General features: G+C 42.5%; 2 protein-coding genes across 7 annotated transcripts; both read left to right on the top strand.

The window, feature by feature from the left end:
• The first annotated feature begins 357 nt into the window (after nt 1–357).
• Nucleotides 358–15,064, top strand: gpt (glutamic--pyruvic transaminase). 6 transcript variants are annotated; one of them, XM_018676289.2, is made up of 13 exons: nt 371–536; nt 3,223–3,273; nt 4,440–4,626; nt 8,689–8,778; nt 8,977–9,085; nt 9,256–9,389; nt 10,121–10,364; nt 10,598–10,677; nt 10,756–10,892; nt 11,048–11,222; nt 11,945–12,100; nt 13,503–13,615; nt 14,432–15,064. In XM_018676289.2, the coding sequence occupies exons 3-13, from the start codon at nt 4,489–4,491 to the stop codon at nt 14,520–14,522; spliced, it is 1,467 nt and encodes a 488-aa protein (XP_018531805.1). In that variant the 5' UTR covers nt 371–536; nt 3,223–3,273; nt 4,440–4,488; the 3' UTR covers nt 14,523–15,064. The 6 variants fall into 6 exon arrangements, with proteins under 6 accessions (XP_018531804.1, XP_018531805.1, XP_018531806.1 ...); XM_018676288.2 differs by lacking the exon at nt 3,223–3,273 and having other exon boundaries at nt 358–536; XM_018676290.2 differs by lacking the exons at nt 371–536; nt 3,223–3,273 and adding an exon at nt 3,748–3,892.
• On the top strand, nt 543–2,740 carry fuz (fuzzy planar cell polarity protein). The gene has a single exon (XM_018676292.1). The coding sequence runs from the start codon at nt 906–908 to the stop codon at nt 2,226–2,228; it is 1,323 nt and encodes a 440-aa protein (XP_018531808.1). The 5' UTR covers nt 543–905; the 3' UTR covers nt 2,229–2,740.
• Nucleotides 15,065–15,515: the final 451 nt, after the last annotated feature.

Consider the following 15,515-nt stretch of genomic DNA (forward strand, 5'->3'; position numbering starts at 1 on the left):
TAAAGTATCATAAAATGAAAATTATAATGTAACTATCTCATATTTGTAGAGTAGCTGAGTGCATGTACTTGATTACATTCCACTATTGATCTTGATCATAACAAAAAGGCCTTTAATTTACATTATAGTAACGCACATGTAACTTGTAGGACTCAGATGAGTATCCAGGCATAACACAATCGTTACAGTTATCAAGTGACGATAAAAAGAAATACAAAAAATAAATATAGTAAGTAACTATATCGAGTATCAGTATCGCAGTGCCACCCATGGGTGTATTATACTTTATAATACATTCATGGTGCCACCCGCTGGTTGGATCGACTCTCGCGAGAAGTGCAGCAACGGTTGCCAGATCCATGTGAACAACACTTCCACGAGCTCCAGGGACTGAACTCAGGTCGGTTGTCTTGTCCCGCTCCTTCAGCGGTTATAACAGAGCTCGTAACTCATAACTGCAGCTCGACCAGCCGGATGTAACCGTCCTCGCCAGTTCGGAGAATGAATCATGGGACAGCGTTACTGTGGAAACGACGGTAACTTCTTTTGTTAACCTAGCATGTTAAATACAGTTAGCAAACAACAGCGAAGCGGTTAGTGAGCCGGCGGTATGTGTTCATTCCGGTCTTGGTAGCTAGATTTGTTGCATGATATCTCTTGTCTTGTCGTTTGTTGGTACCGGTTTCAGCCAGCTGCAGGACAATGGTTTAACGGTACGCGATGCTAACGGCTCATAGGGGTGCTCACCCTGTATGATGTAACACCAGAACCAGATTTAGCTGTATCTGTTGGTCGGTTAGTTCAATTCAGTCAATGAAAACCGTGACTGGTTGAATAATCTACTGCGGCTGAAAACGAGTCTGTTTAGCGCGCATTTAAGAGTGAACCACAGCTAGCTTAACCCCATGATGATGCTCCAGGATGGGTCAACACAGCTCCTCTGCCTCACGGCCAGCAGCGGGGTTCCTCTTTTCACAAGGGGAGCCTCCAAACAGCTCCCCTTCTCTGTCATCGGCTCCCTGAACGGTGTGCACATGTTTGGAGGTGGTCAGGGGGCGGTGTTGTCCTGCTGTGAGACCGAAGGCGGGGGGAAGGTGGTGTGGAGAGTTTTCCAGGACAGTGTGATGCTCATCGCCGTGAGTGGAGGTGGACAAGGTGGACAAGGTGGTGGCGCGGGCGGCAGCAGCAAAGATGAGGAGGTGCGTTTGCAACGCCTCCTGGAGAATGTGTGGAACTGCATGGTGCTGGTGTTGGGGCAGGATGAGCTGGCCAACATGAGGAATATTGAGAGGCTGAAGAGGGACTTACGGTCCTGCTTCAGTCTCATTGACCAGCTCATGGAGGACAGGCAAGAGGGCATCCTGGGTAACCTGACACACTGTGCTGATTCACTGCTGCCTCCAAATTCTACTCTTCTTCAGGAGGCGGTGGATAGCTTTGCACAGGCTTCCGACAGTGAGTTTGGTTGCCTTATTGTCCACGGGCGAATAGCTGCAGCAACTGAGATGTGGTGGCGCCTAGCACCACAAGAAGTTGTGCTGCTCTCTGCTTTGATGCGGTCCCTGTCGGCCTCAGGGTCAGCCTCCTGTGATTACCCAGTTTTCCTTCCTCACGGCAGCCCCACTGTTGCCCATCGCCTCCTCCGCTTCCAGCTGCTCCCTGGGGCAGATGTGTGCGTGCTGTGCGGTCCCACCCCTTCCCTGCACAGAGCCGAGAGTGGGCTGGTAGGTCGTTTCTGGACACCCCTGGTGGAGAGCCTGAGAGACTGCCTGGCTGTTGGAGACCGCTGCTTACCTGCATCTGTATCCCTGCGCCCCGACGTGCTGGCACTTCTTCTCATCAACCGTGAAACACGTCGCTCAGTCTCCTGTGTGCGGAGTCTTGCCAGTCACCTGCTCTCTGACCATCCTTTACCCTCCAAGGCCCGCTGCTGGGAGCTGCTGAAGCTTTTCTACATCTTCAGCACGACGCGCTACTTCAGCCAGGAGGAGGCGCTGTGTGTTCCACCAGAGGAGAGGCCTCAGAGAAGCAACAGTGAAGATTTTGTCCTTGGATTCTCACACCAGCCGCTACAGTGCTACCTAGTCACAGAGGAGTGCAAAAGCTATGGACTTCAGACAGCACAGCACCAGCTCTTCTTGCTTATACCACCATCAGTCCCCACCTTCGCACTGCGTACGGTGGCCACACAAACTCTCTCTGATATAGTTGCAGCCACTGGGTTTTAATGTTTTGTTTTGTTTTTTTTCAACATCTCAGTTTTGGGTAAACCTACCAAGTTTGACAGAATGGCTATTCACCTGTAATGTGTTCACTGCTGATATTTAGTTTTTTCCTCATATCTTTACCAGTGACTGCAAATAGAATCAGCTTCCATCTGTTCAACTTAATGCAATCTTAAGTATGAAAACAGTTGAAAATCCCACACCAAAGTGACCTTCTTTTAGCTTTGTTTTGCATTTAGGAGATAAGTAATTGAACAAGCGTGTCTAACTTCACTCACTTCAAGGCTGTTTCTGTGACAGCAGTGAAAGCTGGACAGACTGAATACTAACATTATCACTAGGATTGTACTGTATCTCAAAATGTATTAGAGAATCATGTGAAAAGGTTACACTGGGATTTAAGTGCCTGCTGTTTGTTGTGTGAACACTTTGAATCATTTGGCTTCAAAAAAGATAAATTATTTATTTGTATGCTCCAGTTCTGATCCTAAATATAGTTGGTTACTTTCTATGAATCTTTGTATCAGTGTGATTTATTCACATTTTTCTTACTGCTGTTGTGAAATAATAATGTTTGCAGTCTTTTTCATTGCAAAACCAAATATGAAGCAAAAGCAGTCCAGTGGTTTTAACATTAGTATTTCAATTTAAACTGCTTAACAATGCACTATTAGCAACCTTTATACAATGTTTGTTCATATCTCATACATATTTACTTGACAACTATGTGACACAGACAGTATGGATAAAGTAGTGTATTGATCTTTAAGGAAAATATTTAAGGACCTGTTCTATAACTCACATATGCAAAAATTACAAAGCTATCTGTATTCTGCACCACATAATGCTATAATAATAGTGGCAGTGACTATAGACAAAGCAGACACGTACATGCCATTACTGAATGAACACTCCTACCCATGATAATTGCTGTGTTTTGTCTTGTTTATATCTGCACTGGTAATTTCAAGAAACCTATCGCTCTCTCACTTTTCAGTGTGAAGGCAGAGTTTCACTGAAAGTCAGACTGAGGATCTGTAACATCCCAGTAAGTAGTTTCCAATCCCCGTTTTCATCAGATGCTCTGCTGCTGCTTCTTCATGCTTCATTTTGTGTGTAGAAGTTCCTGCGAGTGAGCGAGGGGATGTCAGAGAACATGACCGTCCCAGTTTAACCTGAGAAATGTGAAATTTGAACCAGTGCCATTAGGACTGACCTTGTTCCTTTAGTCTGACCCTACAAAGAAGGGGCTGTAAACACTGCTGAGCAACAGTAAAATAATACATTTATCTATACACCTATAGGAATATCCCAGGGAGGAGTTTGGATAGACTTTTTATGTGATAATGCTCTGATGGCACCGGTTAATAAAGATTTTGACTGGGGAATTTGCATGAAACCACCTCAGCAGATGGAGGAAACCTATGTAGGCTCCAGTCCAGATAGGAGGAGCATTCATGTGTTTTGTTCACCAAGTATCCTCCTCCCGAACCGCATGGAGCACTTAAGACAAAAAAAGTGGGGCGCGGTGTTGTGAGCACGGGACAAAGTTGGACGGTGTACCGGGTTCGCTGGTTTTATCTCTCTGCTCTGAGCCACGTCTGTAAAAGTCCCAAAGCCGTTTGAGCTTAGTAACCGGAGAACCGACCCTGATTGACAGCCTCACGGTGCGTAGGATAACGGAGGGGAGTTGGGGGCTGGGATAACGGTGGACATGAAGCCACACAAAGGGGGAGGGATACGCTCGCTGGTTGTAGCGTTGCCATGTGTGCAGGGAATGTACCCCAAAGAATTCAGAGTGAAAAGTTTAGTCAGTGTGTGTGGATGCTGGCAGGCTCGTAAGAAACATCCTGGGACTTTAGTGTCGTCGGAGCCCCTTAAATACTATATCACCTCAGTGAGGTTCAAAGGTCTGAGCGCTTAGTCATTTTTAGGCTCCACTTACACAACTTTGATTTCAGTCGTCTCGAGTAAAGTAACCGGCGTGTTGCAGTTCGCAGTCGCACCACAGAGGCTTTATAAGTTACCAAACTTTCAAAAGAGACGATCGTGTAACATGTCAGCCGCACGGATGCAGTTCCTATCACCCAGAAACGCCCGGCTTTTGAGCCGGGGCCGAGACGCGTTGTTAGCCGGCGGCGGCGGCGGTGGTGGTGGTGGTCCCAGGGTCCGCTCACTGACCTCTCCCCCTTTGTCCTCCTCCTCTCCCGGCAGAGCTTTATCGAGTCTGAGTGCGACACGGCGTGGGCTGCCCCAAGAGAAAATGTCCGAAAATGGAATGGTGTCCCGGGCCAAGGTGTTGACCATCGACACCATGAACCCCACAGTGAAGAAGGTGGAGTACGCCGTGCGGGGGCCCATCGTGCAGCGGGCTGTGGAGCTGGAGAGGGAGCTCTCAGAGGTTTGTACATCGAGCCGTCTGATCTTAGTTTCTACACCACCTGCAGCCTCTATAGACCATACTCTGTATTAGATCTCTCATTTTCACACCCGCTTCTCATTTTTGCATGTCAAATACATTTTGTGTCGTGTGCCTGTTAGGGTTTATTCTGGTCAGACTGGGGCAGTGCACTTCTGTAGACCAATATAAGCCAATTTCCCTGCATTTTATATATAGGAACACTATTAGTGCTTCACCTAACGGGTTGAAACCTTCTAATTGTCATTTTATTGTTACTGTACCTGAACCACACCCGAAAATTTGACATTGATATCATTCAGGACTTGCCATAATGAACCATTTGGAATCTCTTTGAACCTTGAATGTGAATTGGTTTTTAAAAATGCCCATGCCATGGTAGATTTGACTCTGCATGCTTATTTGCCGCTGATAGATTTGTGGTTTGGCTAAGCATGACACCAATCAGTGCCTTTCATTTGTTATAATTGTGGATCAGCATGCTTCCCTTCCTGATTATATTCTCACCATCTAAACATTATCCCAAAAGAACGCTCTCAGCGTTATCATTTGCTGGACTGCCCACGCACCCTCTTATCAAAGTCCATTAGTTAGTTAGTAATTTCTGAGGAGGCTGACTGTTTTGGACAATTTGAAGACCAGTGTGATCCAGATAATATGCTATATCACCTCTTTCTGTCTGGTCCCTTGTGTTAATCTCTAGCTCATGTTTTTTTTTTCGAAGTCACACTTGCTGCTTTTTCATCCTCTCCTGTGTATTAATCACAGTTGCTTATGAAGAGCCCTTACAGAGAGGTGAAAGTCCATAGTCTGAACTAGCGACTATGTTTTTTCTGTCCAGCCTGGTTTTATTATCTGTTTTTCACCATCTGACAACCCAGTGAAAATCTGTCAGACAACTTCTGAAAATTCCTGCTCTCCAATTATCCAACTGTCCAACTTGGCTCATCTGCTCACGTTTGTGTTTTTTATTTCAGTACCTCCACAAAAGCATAAGCATTGTTATAGTTGACTCAAAAGTAAGAAAAAAGCAGGAAACTCTAGTTTGACCTCATCTGTTGTCTCATAGCATTTTAAGTCAAAAATTCTAATGCATGAGATAAAGTGTATTCAAGTTATTGGCACAGTAAATCCAGATCCCAAGATATCCAAATCCTCTTCTTTTTTTCCTCTCTCTTTTCTTAAGCACTGTCCGATCCCTTCCTCTGACACTGTTTATGGTGATGTGGCAACCAGCTGTTAGTGTACCGAGTGCAGTCTGGTGTGAAAACTGTCCTCTCTTGAGTGCTTTGCTCAGGAAGGGATGAGCATGCGAACAGGTTCTTGCACAGGTGAGAGGCGCAGTGGTGTGGGCCCTGCAGGGGCCTGTAATGATGGTAGTGACCTTTTTAACCAGATGGTTCGCTGGCACCAAAGATTTTATGTTCTGTTTGTTCTGACCAATGCCTATTTGCAGCTTCTCAGCTGTACCAGAGGTTGATTGGACATTATCGAGTTGATATTTAGATTGTTCAGAAAGCAGAGGGAATTGCTTTTGGTTCCATCTGGTAAAATTCAGCCAGGATACTGAGGAATGGAAGCATTTTCAGGGAAGCAATAAGATAATGACTGTATGTCTTTCAACTGCTAATGACCTTTTTATTCATCACATTTCCCTCTAAGATAGGAGAAGCACTGCCATTTCTTTGTTCATTAACTGCACATTTTCCCGCTGCCAGTCTTTTCAGTAGTACAGCACAAAGCCAGGAGGCAAGCCAGTCCTCTCCAGGCACTAAGACTCTTCAAAAGAACAGAGCTTTGCTTTTAAAGACTTTTAACTGTTGTTCTAAGTTTGTCAAAACACATTTTTCCTCTTTTTACAAGCACCTTCTTTCCCAAATTGCGGTGTTGGATGGTGTTCGGTTACTTTGGGAAACAGGTCACAGTGGTATTTTCTCCTTTGTCATGGAATTAAATACACACACACAAACACACCCAAATGCACACTGTTATCCCCTACTCTGGTTTCCTACACACTGTGTTCTTAGGAAGGCAGATCTTTGCTCTTCATTTACAGCACAGCCACTGCATTGTTCCTGCTTTTTTCTCCTAAATACTAAAGATGGGTTGTTCAGAGCTTTTCCTAAGAACAAGAGCAACTCTGAGCCAACTGAGTGCACCATTTAACAAGGCTGCACATGCAGTTATTACATTGCAGCCTTTGTTTCGTCCTAATGAGCAACCAGTTGATAGCGAATGGGGAGCTTTTCAGTGAGTTACTGCAGGGACAGACTGACCAGACACACAAGGCTAGTTTTTGTCAAATTCTTTCCACATGTTCTGCGAGAATGAAATACAATACGCAAACATACCTATAAACATGTTTTCCATTGTAGAAGCCATGCTGAGATTGCATTTCAATTGAGACTGGTCTGAGTATTGGATGTCTTTGGTGCTGAAGAAAAACTTGTGAGTGATGCAAAGTGAATTTTCCTATCACTGTTTCTTATCTGAACTTAATACTGTTATCAGCTGTAGTCACAATGTTATTTACATACTTTCACTGTGTTACGTCTCTAATGGAAGGACTCCTTGAGTGTAAAGACAAATACCTCTGCAGTTTTACATCGTGAGCACTGTTTCACCTTCTGCTTGAACCTCAGCTTTGTTAGCTGGACTGTTTTTTTAACCAGTGATGGAGGACAAAAAGCACAGGCCTTTCCAGTCCATTCTCAGGGGCAGAGGTCAGTGTGTTTGTAAAAGATCCCCATCATGAATGGGTGGTCCTTTTAACCTGGGGGTGTTATTCACCCAGTATAACGTTATTGGTGCAGGCTGAGAGACGCCTCTTATGTGTGACCAATGGGAGAGCCAGAGACTCAAGTTTCCCAAAATCTGGACTGGATTGGACAAATCAAACAAACAGGGTACTTTGATTTCCACAGGGTGTCAGCGTGAGGCTCCACTTGTGGCTTTTCTGCAGTGTCATACTGCTCTTAACATCTGGTGTTAATAGCATGTGTGCGTCCGTGCGCGCACGCTTGTGTTTGTGCACGTGCCTGCCTGCATTGCTGTTTGTCCTCTGTCAGTGATCTCAGCTGCTCAAGATATTATCTTTCTGAAATATTATCTTATTGACCTGGAAGACAGTAAATTGATACCTTGATTTTGGTAATATATTCTCCTGGTTATTTTTGACATTTAGCTCACTGCTGCTTTGCTGTCATGATTCCTGTTCTTCCTCGGCCTACACTAAATGAGGTTAAAAGCCTCTGTATAATGTATGTCTGTGTGTTTATGTGTCAGGAAGGTAATGCTATCAGTGTGATAAGGCGGTTTGCTCAGGTTGAAACTTTGCTCCCGTTTGCACATACTATCTGTATGTCAAGGTTGTTGCAAATACACTGAATTGTTTCTACCAAATTGTGTCTTTCCCTGGTGCAAATTTTTCCATTTCTGTCAGTTAAGAATTACACTTCACTTTGGTAGCAGTCAGTGTGTAAGATTATAGAAAGTTAGCAGCTGACACTGAAACTGACATCTTGGGTTTATGTTGTTACTCAGAATATCGGACTCGTAAAATTTAATCAGAAACCTATAAATGAAAAGTTTTCTGTGGAGTATAAACCTGCTTGTCGTATCACCTGATAACTTGGTGTTGCCCTGTTCTGGACAAAAAAGTTTTTGTTTTTGTTTCCACCATCCATCCTCCTTCCTCATACACTCCAGTTGCAGGAAAATAACTGGTTGAGTTCAGCCAATAAATTTCATTCCTGCAAGTGATTATGAGTAAACCACTAACCCACTGTGTTCTCCGCAGCTGCTGGGATCTCAGCCCTCTTGTGTTGATGGAAAAACTATGCATGTGTTTAAGCGCGGGGTCAAGTTTGTTTAGGTGCAGTGGGAGCTCTCAGCCAACCCCATTCTCTTTGACAGTTTGAATTTGAGGTAGTGACATAATTGTTTGTATGCGAATTTGTGTGCAAATGCTCTCACCGTTCACACTTTTCTTTCCTTTCTTCAGATGTATAATCATGTCTGTGTGTTGTGTTTTATGTTCTGCAGGGAATGAAGAAGCCATTTGCAGAGGTCATCAAGGCCAACATTGGTGACGCTCATGCTATGGGACAGCAGCCAATCACTTTCTTCCGACAGGTCTGCTCCTAAGCCCTTCCCCCCAACCTCCCCTCTAAATATAGCACCTCCCCCCTGACTCCTAATGTCTAAAAAACAGATTTCTACCTCCCTCAGATAAAATGGTGTCAATCAGTTTTCCCGTCTTATGCAGTAATCTGCAGGATTTCACATAATGTCCCTTCCACCCCCGATACTCACATCTCTCTTTGTTTCAAGGTCTTGGCGCTATGCTCCTACCCTGAACTGCTGAATGACAGTACATTCCCAGAGGATGCTAAAAGTAGAGCACACCGCATTCTGCAGTCCTGTGGAGGGAACAGTATGGGTGTGTATGAGTGTGATGCACAAACGCAAGCTTTATATAGCCCTGGCTGTTTATTATCACATTTACATGCACATTATGTGTTAGATTGTGCTTTCTGGTGGTGCTTTGTTGTTTTAACATTTGTTGTGTTAATACGTGATTCATATTGTCTTCGTATGAATCTCCCTCAGGCTCCTACAGTGCCAGTCAGGGCATAGACTCTGTGCGTCAGGATGTGGCTCGCTACATTGAGCGAAGGGATGGTGGTGTGCCCTGTGACCCAGACGACATTTACCTCACCACAGGGGCCAGCGACGGCATTGTGGTACAAAACACTTCTCATTTAGACTCTGTGTCTCTTCCGCTCTACTAATCGTGTTTGTCATTGAACTGACAAAACATGATGATATATTTAGGTATCAAGGTGTCATCTCAGCATGTACAATATAAGGGATGTTAAAGGGCACATCATACACACAGCCAAAAGTTGAATATATACAAGATCAATTGTTCAAATTGGATCACTGATGCCCACGTTTTGACCTGTGACCCTGTATGTCCTTTCTAAAGTCTAATGAAGGCTTAATAACTAACATACAGAAGTAGAGCACCCAACTGAAATTCAGTGTACGGGAAGTACACCTGTTTCCTTTTTCAATCTTTGACTCAAATTTTGTTGCATGCAAAGTGGCACAAAGATGAAGCCACTGTATATCTAATTCTAAAACATGATTACAGGTTGACATAGCTGAGTTGACTTACTCAAGTGTCAGTTAAAACTAATGCAGTCTAACACAACAGTTTATGACCTTCATGAAGGTTACATCGTTCAATTTGTGTTGAAACTGTTTCAGAGAGGTGTTGATTCAACGTCACTGTCATTTTGGAGGTTTGTAGTGCTGTATCGTATTGTATGATAACATGTTTAATCATTTTTTCCACCCTTTTTATATCAGTGAAGGCAGACTTAGTAACAGAAACACCTCAATGTATAATGTGATACGGAGCAACAGCATATCTCATGTCTTTCTTTACCCCCCCATCCTGCCCTCTCAGACCATGCTGAAGTTGCTGGTGTGTGGGGAAGGTGCGGCCCGTACAGGCGTCATGATCTCCATACCTCAGTATCCCCTGTATTCGGCTGCGCTGGCCGAACTCGGCGCTGTGCAGATTAACTATTACCTAAATGAGGAAACATGCTGGAGCCTGGACATCGGCGAGTTGCAGCGGGCTCTGGATGAAGCTCGGCAATACTGCAACCCCCGAGCCCTGTGCATCATCAACCCCGGAAACCCCACCGGTAAAGTTCTCTTCATTTTTTTCTTGTCAAAAATGGATATTATTATGATGTCTCCCTACATATGTCTCCCTGTGAAAGATATATCGTCATGTCTCCCCATTAGCATTAGTGTTATGACCATGGATTTCACATGCTCCTCAGAGGAGCCACTAGATGGCAGCAAATGGACATAACTGCCTGCTCAATCACCATTTCAAACCCTTCTCCATAATGAGCCTACTATTCTTTCACAGGTCAGGTTCAGAGCAGAGAGTGCATTGAGGATGTAATCCGATTTGCAGCAAAGGAGCGTCTCTTCCTCATGGCTGATGAGGTATTGTCTCTGCATCTTTTTAAACGTCTGCCTGCCTTATTGTCGACTACTGTCTCTCATTCTGTCTCCTTCTTCCAGGTGTACCAGGATAACGTGTACGCTGAGGGTTGCCAGTTCCACTCTTTTAAGAAGGTTCTGTTTGAGATGGGGCCAGAGTACTCGAATACAGTGGAACTGGCGTCCTTCCACTCCACTTCCAAGTGTTACATGGGAGAGTAAGTCATCACTTCCATGCTGGGATAAATCTGTCAGACCTAGTGACAACGATGTTGCCAACTACTTCTGCTATAACTTGTTTGGTCGTGTTTCTGTCTTCTGTGCATTTTTGGTGCTGCTAAGTCACATCATAATGTTTTTGCCTCCCTCTTAGGTGTGGTTTCCGCGGAGGCTACATGGAGATTATCAACATGGACGATGAGGTGAAGGCCCAGCTGACTAAGCTGGTGTCGGTCCGTCTGTGTCCTCCTGTTCCTGGTCAGGCTCTAATGGACCTGGTGGTCAACCCTCCGCAGCCTGGAGAGCCTTCATATGACAACTTCATCAAGGTTGTACAACCTACAACCCTCATTATTTTCTCTAGGGGTGGGACAGATAATCAATTCACCAATATAATCTGTTGTTATGCATTATCAGTACACTGCCACTGATTATGGATCTTACCTAGTCATTTATTTTTTGTTGCTTTAATTGGCCGTTTTGTTTTATCTCATACAAGTTTCAACATGCAGAAAACATCTGATTTTGTTGTCTTCTCCTCGAATCTGAAATCATTTACAGTGAATAGTTTGCTATTTCTGGGGTCCATTTTTATATCTTTTTTCCCAGTAACTTGTAGATGACTGTTTTGAAATGCTGAATCATATTACAAACATTAAAATAGTCATTGTATCATAATAGTGCTTCCAATTCACAACGTCTTGTAGGAGTGAAAAATTACTCAAATGATCATTCACATGAGCTGTTCACACTTATTGGGCAGTATCTGGCATTGACATTCATCTGTGTTGTGGAACTCACAGACGTCTGGAGAAATTCAAGCAGAAAACTTCATTTGAAAAGTCCAGAGACATACTGGGCCATCATTTCACTCTCAGCCAATAAAATATGGCAGGGGACAGCTTAATGGTACTGAATCATAACCCTCTCCAGATCTGTTCATTATTGCACCGCTTTAGGACTTAGGACTTACAGTGTTTTCTGATTCTAGTAACCTCTCTCTTTAAATTTTTTCTCTCTCTATCCTATCTGTTCTCTCTCCCACATTCAGGAGCGCACAGCTACCTTAAGTGCCTTGGCACAGAAGGCCAAGCTTACAGAGCAGGTTCTCAATACAGTGCAAGGCATCAGCTGCAATCCTGTGCAGGGTGCCATGTACTCCTTCCCTCGCATAACCATCCCTGAAAAAGCCATTAAAGAGGCCACGGTCAGTCCTCAACCTTCTTATAGATGTTTCTGTCAATAAAGTTTGACTATTTTTGCTTCAAGGAAATGGCATTGATCAGGAGCAGCAAAGAGAGGAATAAAATACATAACACAGTTACATAAGTTTTTATTCTAATCACTCCCACTAATGTACTTCTTATTATTTGGTCTTATCATTATTATTATTATTTCACATCCTCATATTTCTCTTCATGACCTCAACAGCCCTCAGTCTGCTAACAGTCATGTTCCACCACAAACAACCAAAATCAGGGTTGGCTTTAAATTACATTTGAGATACATAGCAGAAAGATATAAAACCAACATCTCATACTCCACATTATGTTGGATTAAATAACTCTTTAACCAGCTACACTGTGCATCCACCCTGTTTACTAAAGGGAACTAATGATTTCCGATAGCTTGTGGTTTCAATTCTGTCCTGCAGTTGACTGCTCAGTAGGAATTTCCAGGGGTGGGGGGTTCTCAGCCACTGAGAATCTGATTAGTCTTACAGAGGATAAGGTCAGAGTCAAACTGACCTACTGACACCTGATCAATCCCAGTGACTCTGCTCAACATCCCGATCGCACAGTTCTTACCATACGTTGTTTTTGGCTGTGTTTTTCCCCAAAGCAATGCATGAACGCAAAGCTTCCCTATGTCAACATTACCACTGGCAGTTTTAATAGAGCCACTGTGCAGTTCATTCAGCTTGTTCTCGGTCACTTATAAAGAGAATTTAAATAGGCTTTACAAAAGCTTTTGATCCAGAGGAAATTAGATATACTTCAGATTTATTTTACCTCAAATTAGTACTCATCTCTTTTTGTTTCTTATTTCGACCTTCATTTACCTTTTTACTGCTAAAAAATGTCCGTACTCAAAGCTGAAGGGCAGTCGTACAAAAATAAAATTGAGTACAATTACTGAAACCAGTAAAAAATGAATAAACTTGAAGAGCTTTTGAAGAGCTTTTCCAGAAATATGTTAACACTGTACTTCTAACCGTTTTTAAATTAGACGTAGAGAGATGGACTGTTGGTTACAAAGAGATGCTCAGTTGAGTTGTTTCTGCTTTCATTTGGTCCACTTCTACTCTAAATTGATGTGATTTTCTGCAAATTGAAAATCCTTCCTATTAAATTTAAGTTATTAATCTAATATGAATGCAGCAGAAAGAAAATAATTGAGTGTTGGGAATGAAAAAAACAAGTGCATACAGTACATTTACTGGGAATAACAATGTTTTGTTATAAATATGGCTTATACTGTTTTACTGTAGTCTTACATCACAAAATTACTAAATTCCTGATCAGCGTCTTACTACTTGAAATAATCCTATACTAGCAGAATATTAAGGCTCAAATAGCTCAGTTGTTGCTTCTTTTCCTTCCTGTTAGGACAAAGGTCAGCAGCCAGATATGTTTTACTGCATGAAGATGCTGGAGGAGACTGGGATCTGCCTCGTACCTGGAAGCGGCTTCGGCCAGAAGGATGGAACCTACCACTTCAGGTACAGAGCACCTCTGAGGCTGTAACTGACGATCATTTTGATCATTGATAATCTGCCAATTATCCTTTTGTTTCCTCTATGAAATGTCAGGAAACTATAGAAAATGCCCCTCATAGATTCCTTGAGTCCAAGCTGATGTCTTCAAATAGTTTCTTCTTTCCAACTGTTTCCAACTCCAACAGTTTCCAAAAACCCAAAGATACTCAGTCATTCAGCAGAATTTTAGACAATTTTGCTTGAAAAATGACTCATATGCTAATTAGTTTTGTGACAGTTGACTGATTAATCAGCTGATCTACTAAATCGACTTACTGAATAGAGGTCTTGGCCAAAAATCATTGCTTATTCCTCTGTTGTAAAATACACTCAGTTCTCAGTTTATTATGTGCGACAAGTTAAAACTAAAGTGGTCTAATCAAATACAGTAGTACTGCAATAAAAAAATAAAAAAAACTTTTGCACTGACTTTTGCTTTGTGTACCTAATAAACTGGCAACTGACTGTTAATATGATTTGGAGCATTTTGTGAGAAAGAAAAAGAAGACTGATTGCCACTCACTGACACATCATCCTTTTATACTCTCTCTAGTTATTGAATAACTTCTAGAAATAATTGTTAGGCTTCAAAGTCCTTATCAATATTTAACTCTTTGCAAGGTGCCATGAATTTAATAGAACTTTTCCACATTATGTGTTTTTTTAGAAAATCTGTGACATGAACTGGGATGTTCGAGTTGGTTTGGAGCGGTCTTAAGTCATCTCCTGCTGTTACAACAGTTAATTTTTGTCTTTCTTTTCCTCTCCCTTCTAACACAGAATGACCATCTTGCCACCAAATGACAAGCTGCAGATCCTGCTGAACAAAGTCAAGGAGTTCCACCAGAGATTCACCCAGCAGTATTCTTAAAATTTCCATATCTGTTCTCTCCTCCATTCACTAAGGGGAGGAGCTCACCAACCACAACAAAGAGAACTCAGCCAATCACATTTTATCTGTCACTAATAAGTGCCTTCTCTGCGACGGCTCTGGTGGTCTCTGTGATGACGCACTTCAGCCTCTACAGCTGTTTCATTTGGACACTGGTAGACAGTACACAAGGCACTGTGTCAGAAAACAAAACTGGAGATGAAGAAATGAATTCAGAGATGTGTATCAGTTTAGTATGAAATATATGCCTTCGTTTAATGTTCCAGTTTTGAAAGATGTATTATACTTTAGGTCTGTGTATTTGTGAGTATGAGAGATAGACCGTCAATGTCAATGCCAAGCTTAAAAAAAGGTACAACTGAAGAAAATGTGATGCTGCTTAACACCTTGAGTGTGTGTACAACTTGTTAAAATATTCCATTCCTGCAGGCTGTACTCGACAGGGAGGATATATGGGAAAGTCTCATTTGCATGATGATTCCGATATGATTTGGTAGAATCAAAATAAATGTAACAGTCTGTGTTTGTTTCATTATTTTATAAAGAGCTTTCAGGTGTGTTTAGTGTTTAGTTTATAATGGGACAAATAGGTCATACCCTTTGACCATGAAGATGTTATGTCATGAAAAATACCACAAGCTTTCAAATTCTTAGGGATTAGGCAATAACAGTTCATCTGATATCTCAATATTTACTACACTATTTAAGGCCAAAAGAGAGAAAACTATTCATAAAACATTGTGTTTTTATAGTAAATCAAGAAATTGACACACTGCACCCATTCCACTCACTCAGAAGTTACCTTATATCTGTAAGCAAATCTATTAATCAGTTACAGAACAATCGAAAACTTAGCACTGACATATTATCACTATATAAAGTTGTGCTGAACATGTCATATTCACGCTGCTTTTAGTTCTGCTTTGTTTTGTTTAGTTCTCAAGTTGTTTATTTTCCAGACTGGAAAGCAAA

This window comes from Lates calcarifer, linkage group LG4, assembly GCF_001640805.2.
Source record: "Lates calcarifer isolate ASB-BC8 linkage group LG4, TLL_Latcal_v3, whole genome shotgun sequence".
NCBI classification, from domain to species: Eukaryota; Metazoa; Chordata; class Actinopteri; family Centropomidae; genus Lates; species Lates calcarifer.

Excerpts from the sequence above, each read along its gene's own strand:
- gpt (XM_018676286.2), top strand. The coding sequence starts at position 4,282 with ATGTCAGCCGCACGGATGCAGTTCCTATCACCCAGAAACGCCCGGCTT. Across the intron at positions 10,365-10,597 it reads CAACCCCGGAAACCCCACCG|GTCAGGTTCAGAGCAGAGAG; the intron begins GTAAAGTTCTCT and ends ATTCTTTCACAG. Across the intron at positions 11,223-11,944 it reads CATATGACAACTTCATCAAG|GAGCGCACAGCTACCTTAAG; the intron begins GTTGTACAACCT and ends TCCCACATTCAG.
- fuz (XM_018676292.1), top strand. The coding sequence starts at position 906 with ATGATGATGCTCCAGGATGGGTCAACACAGCTCCTCTGCCTCACGGCC.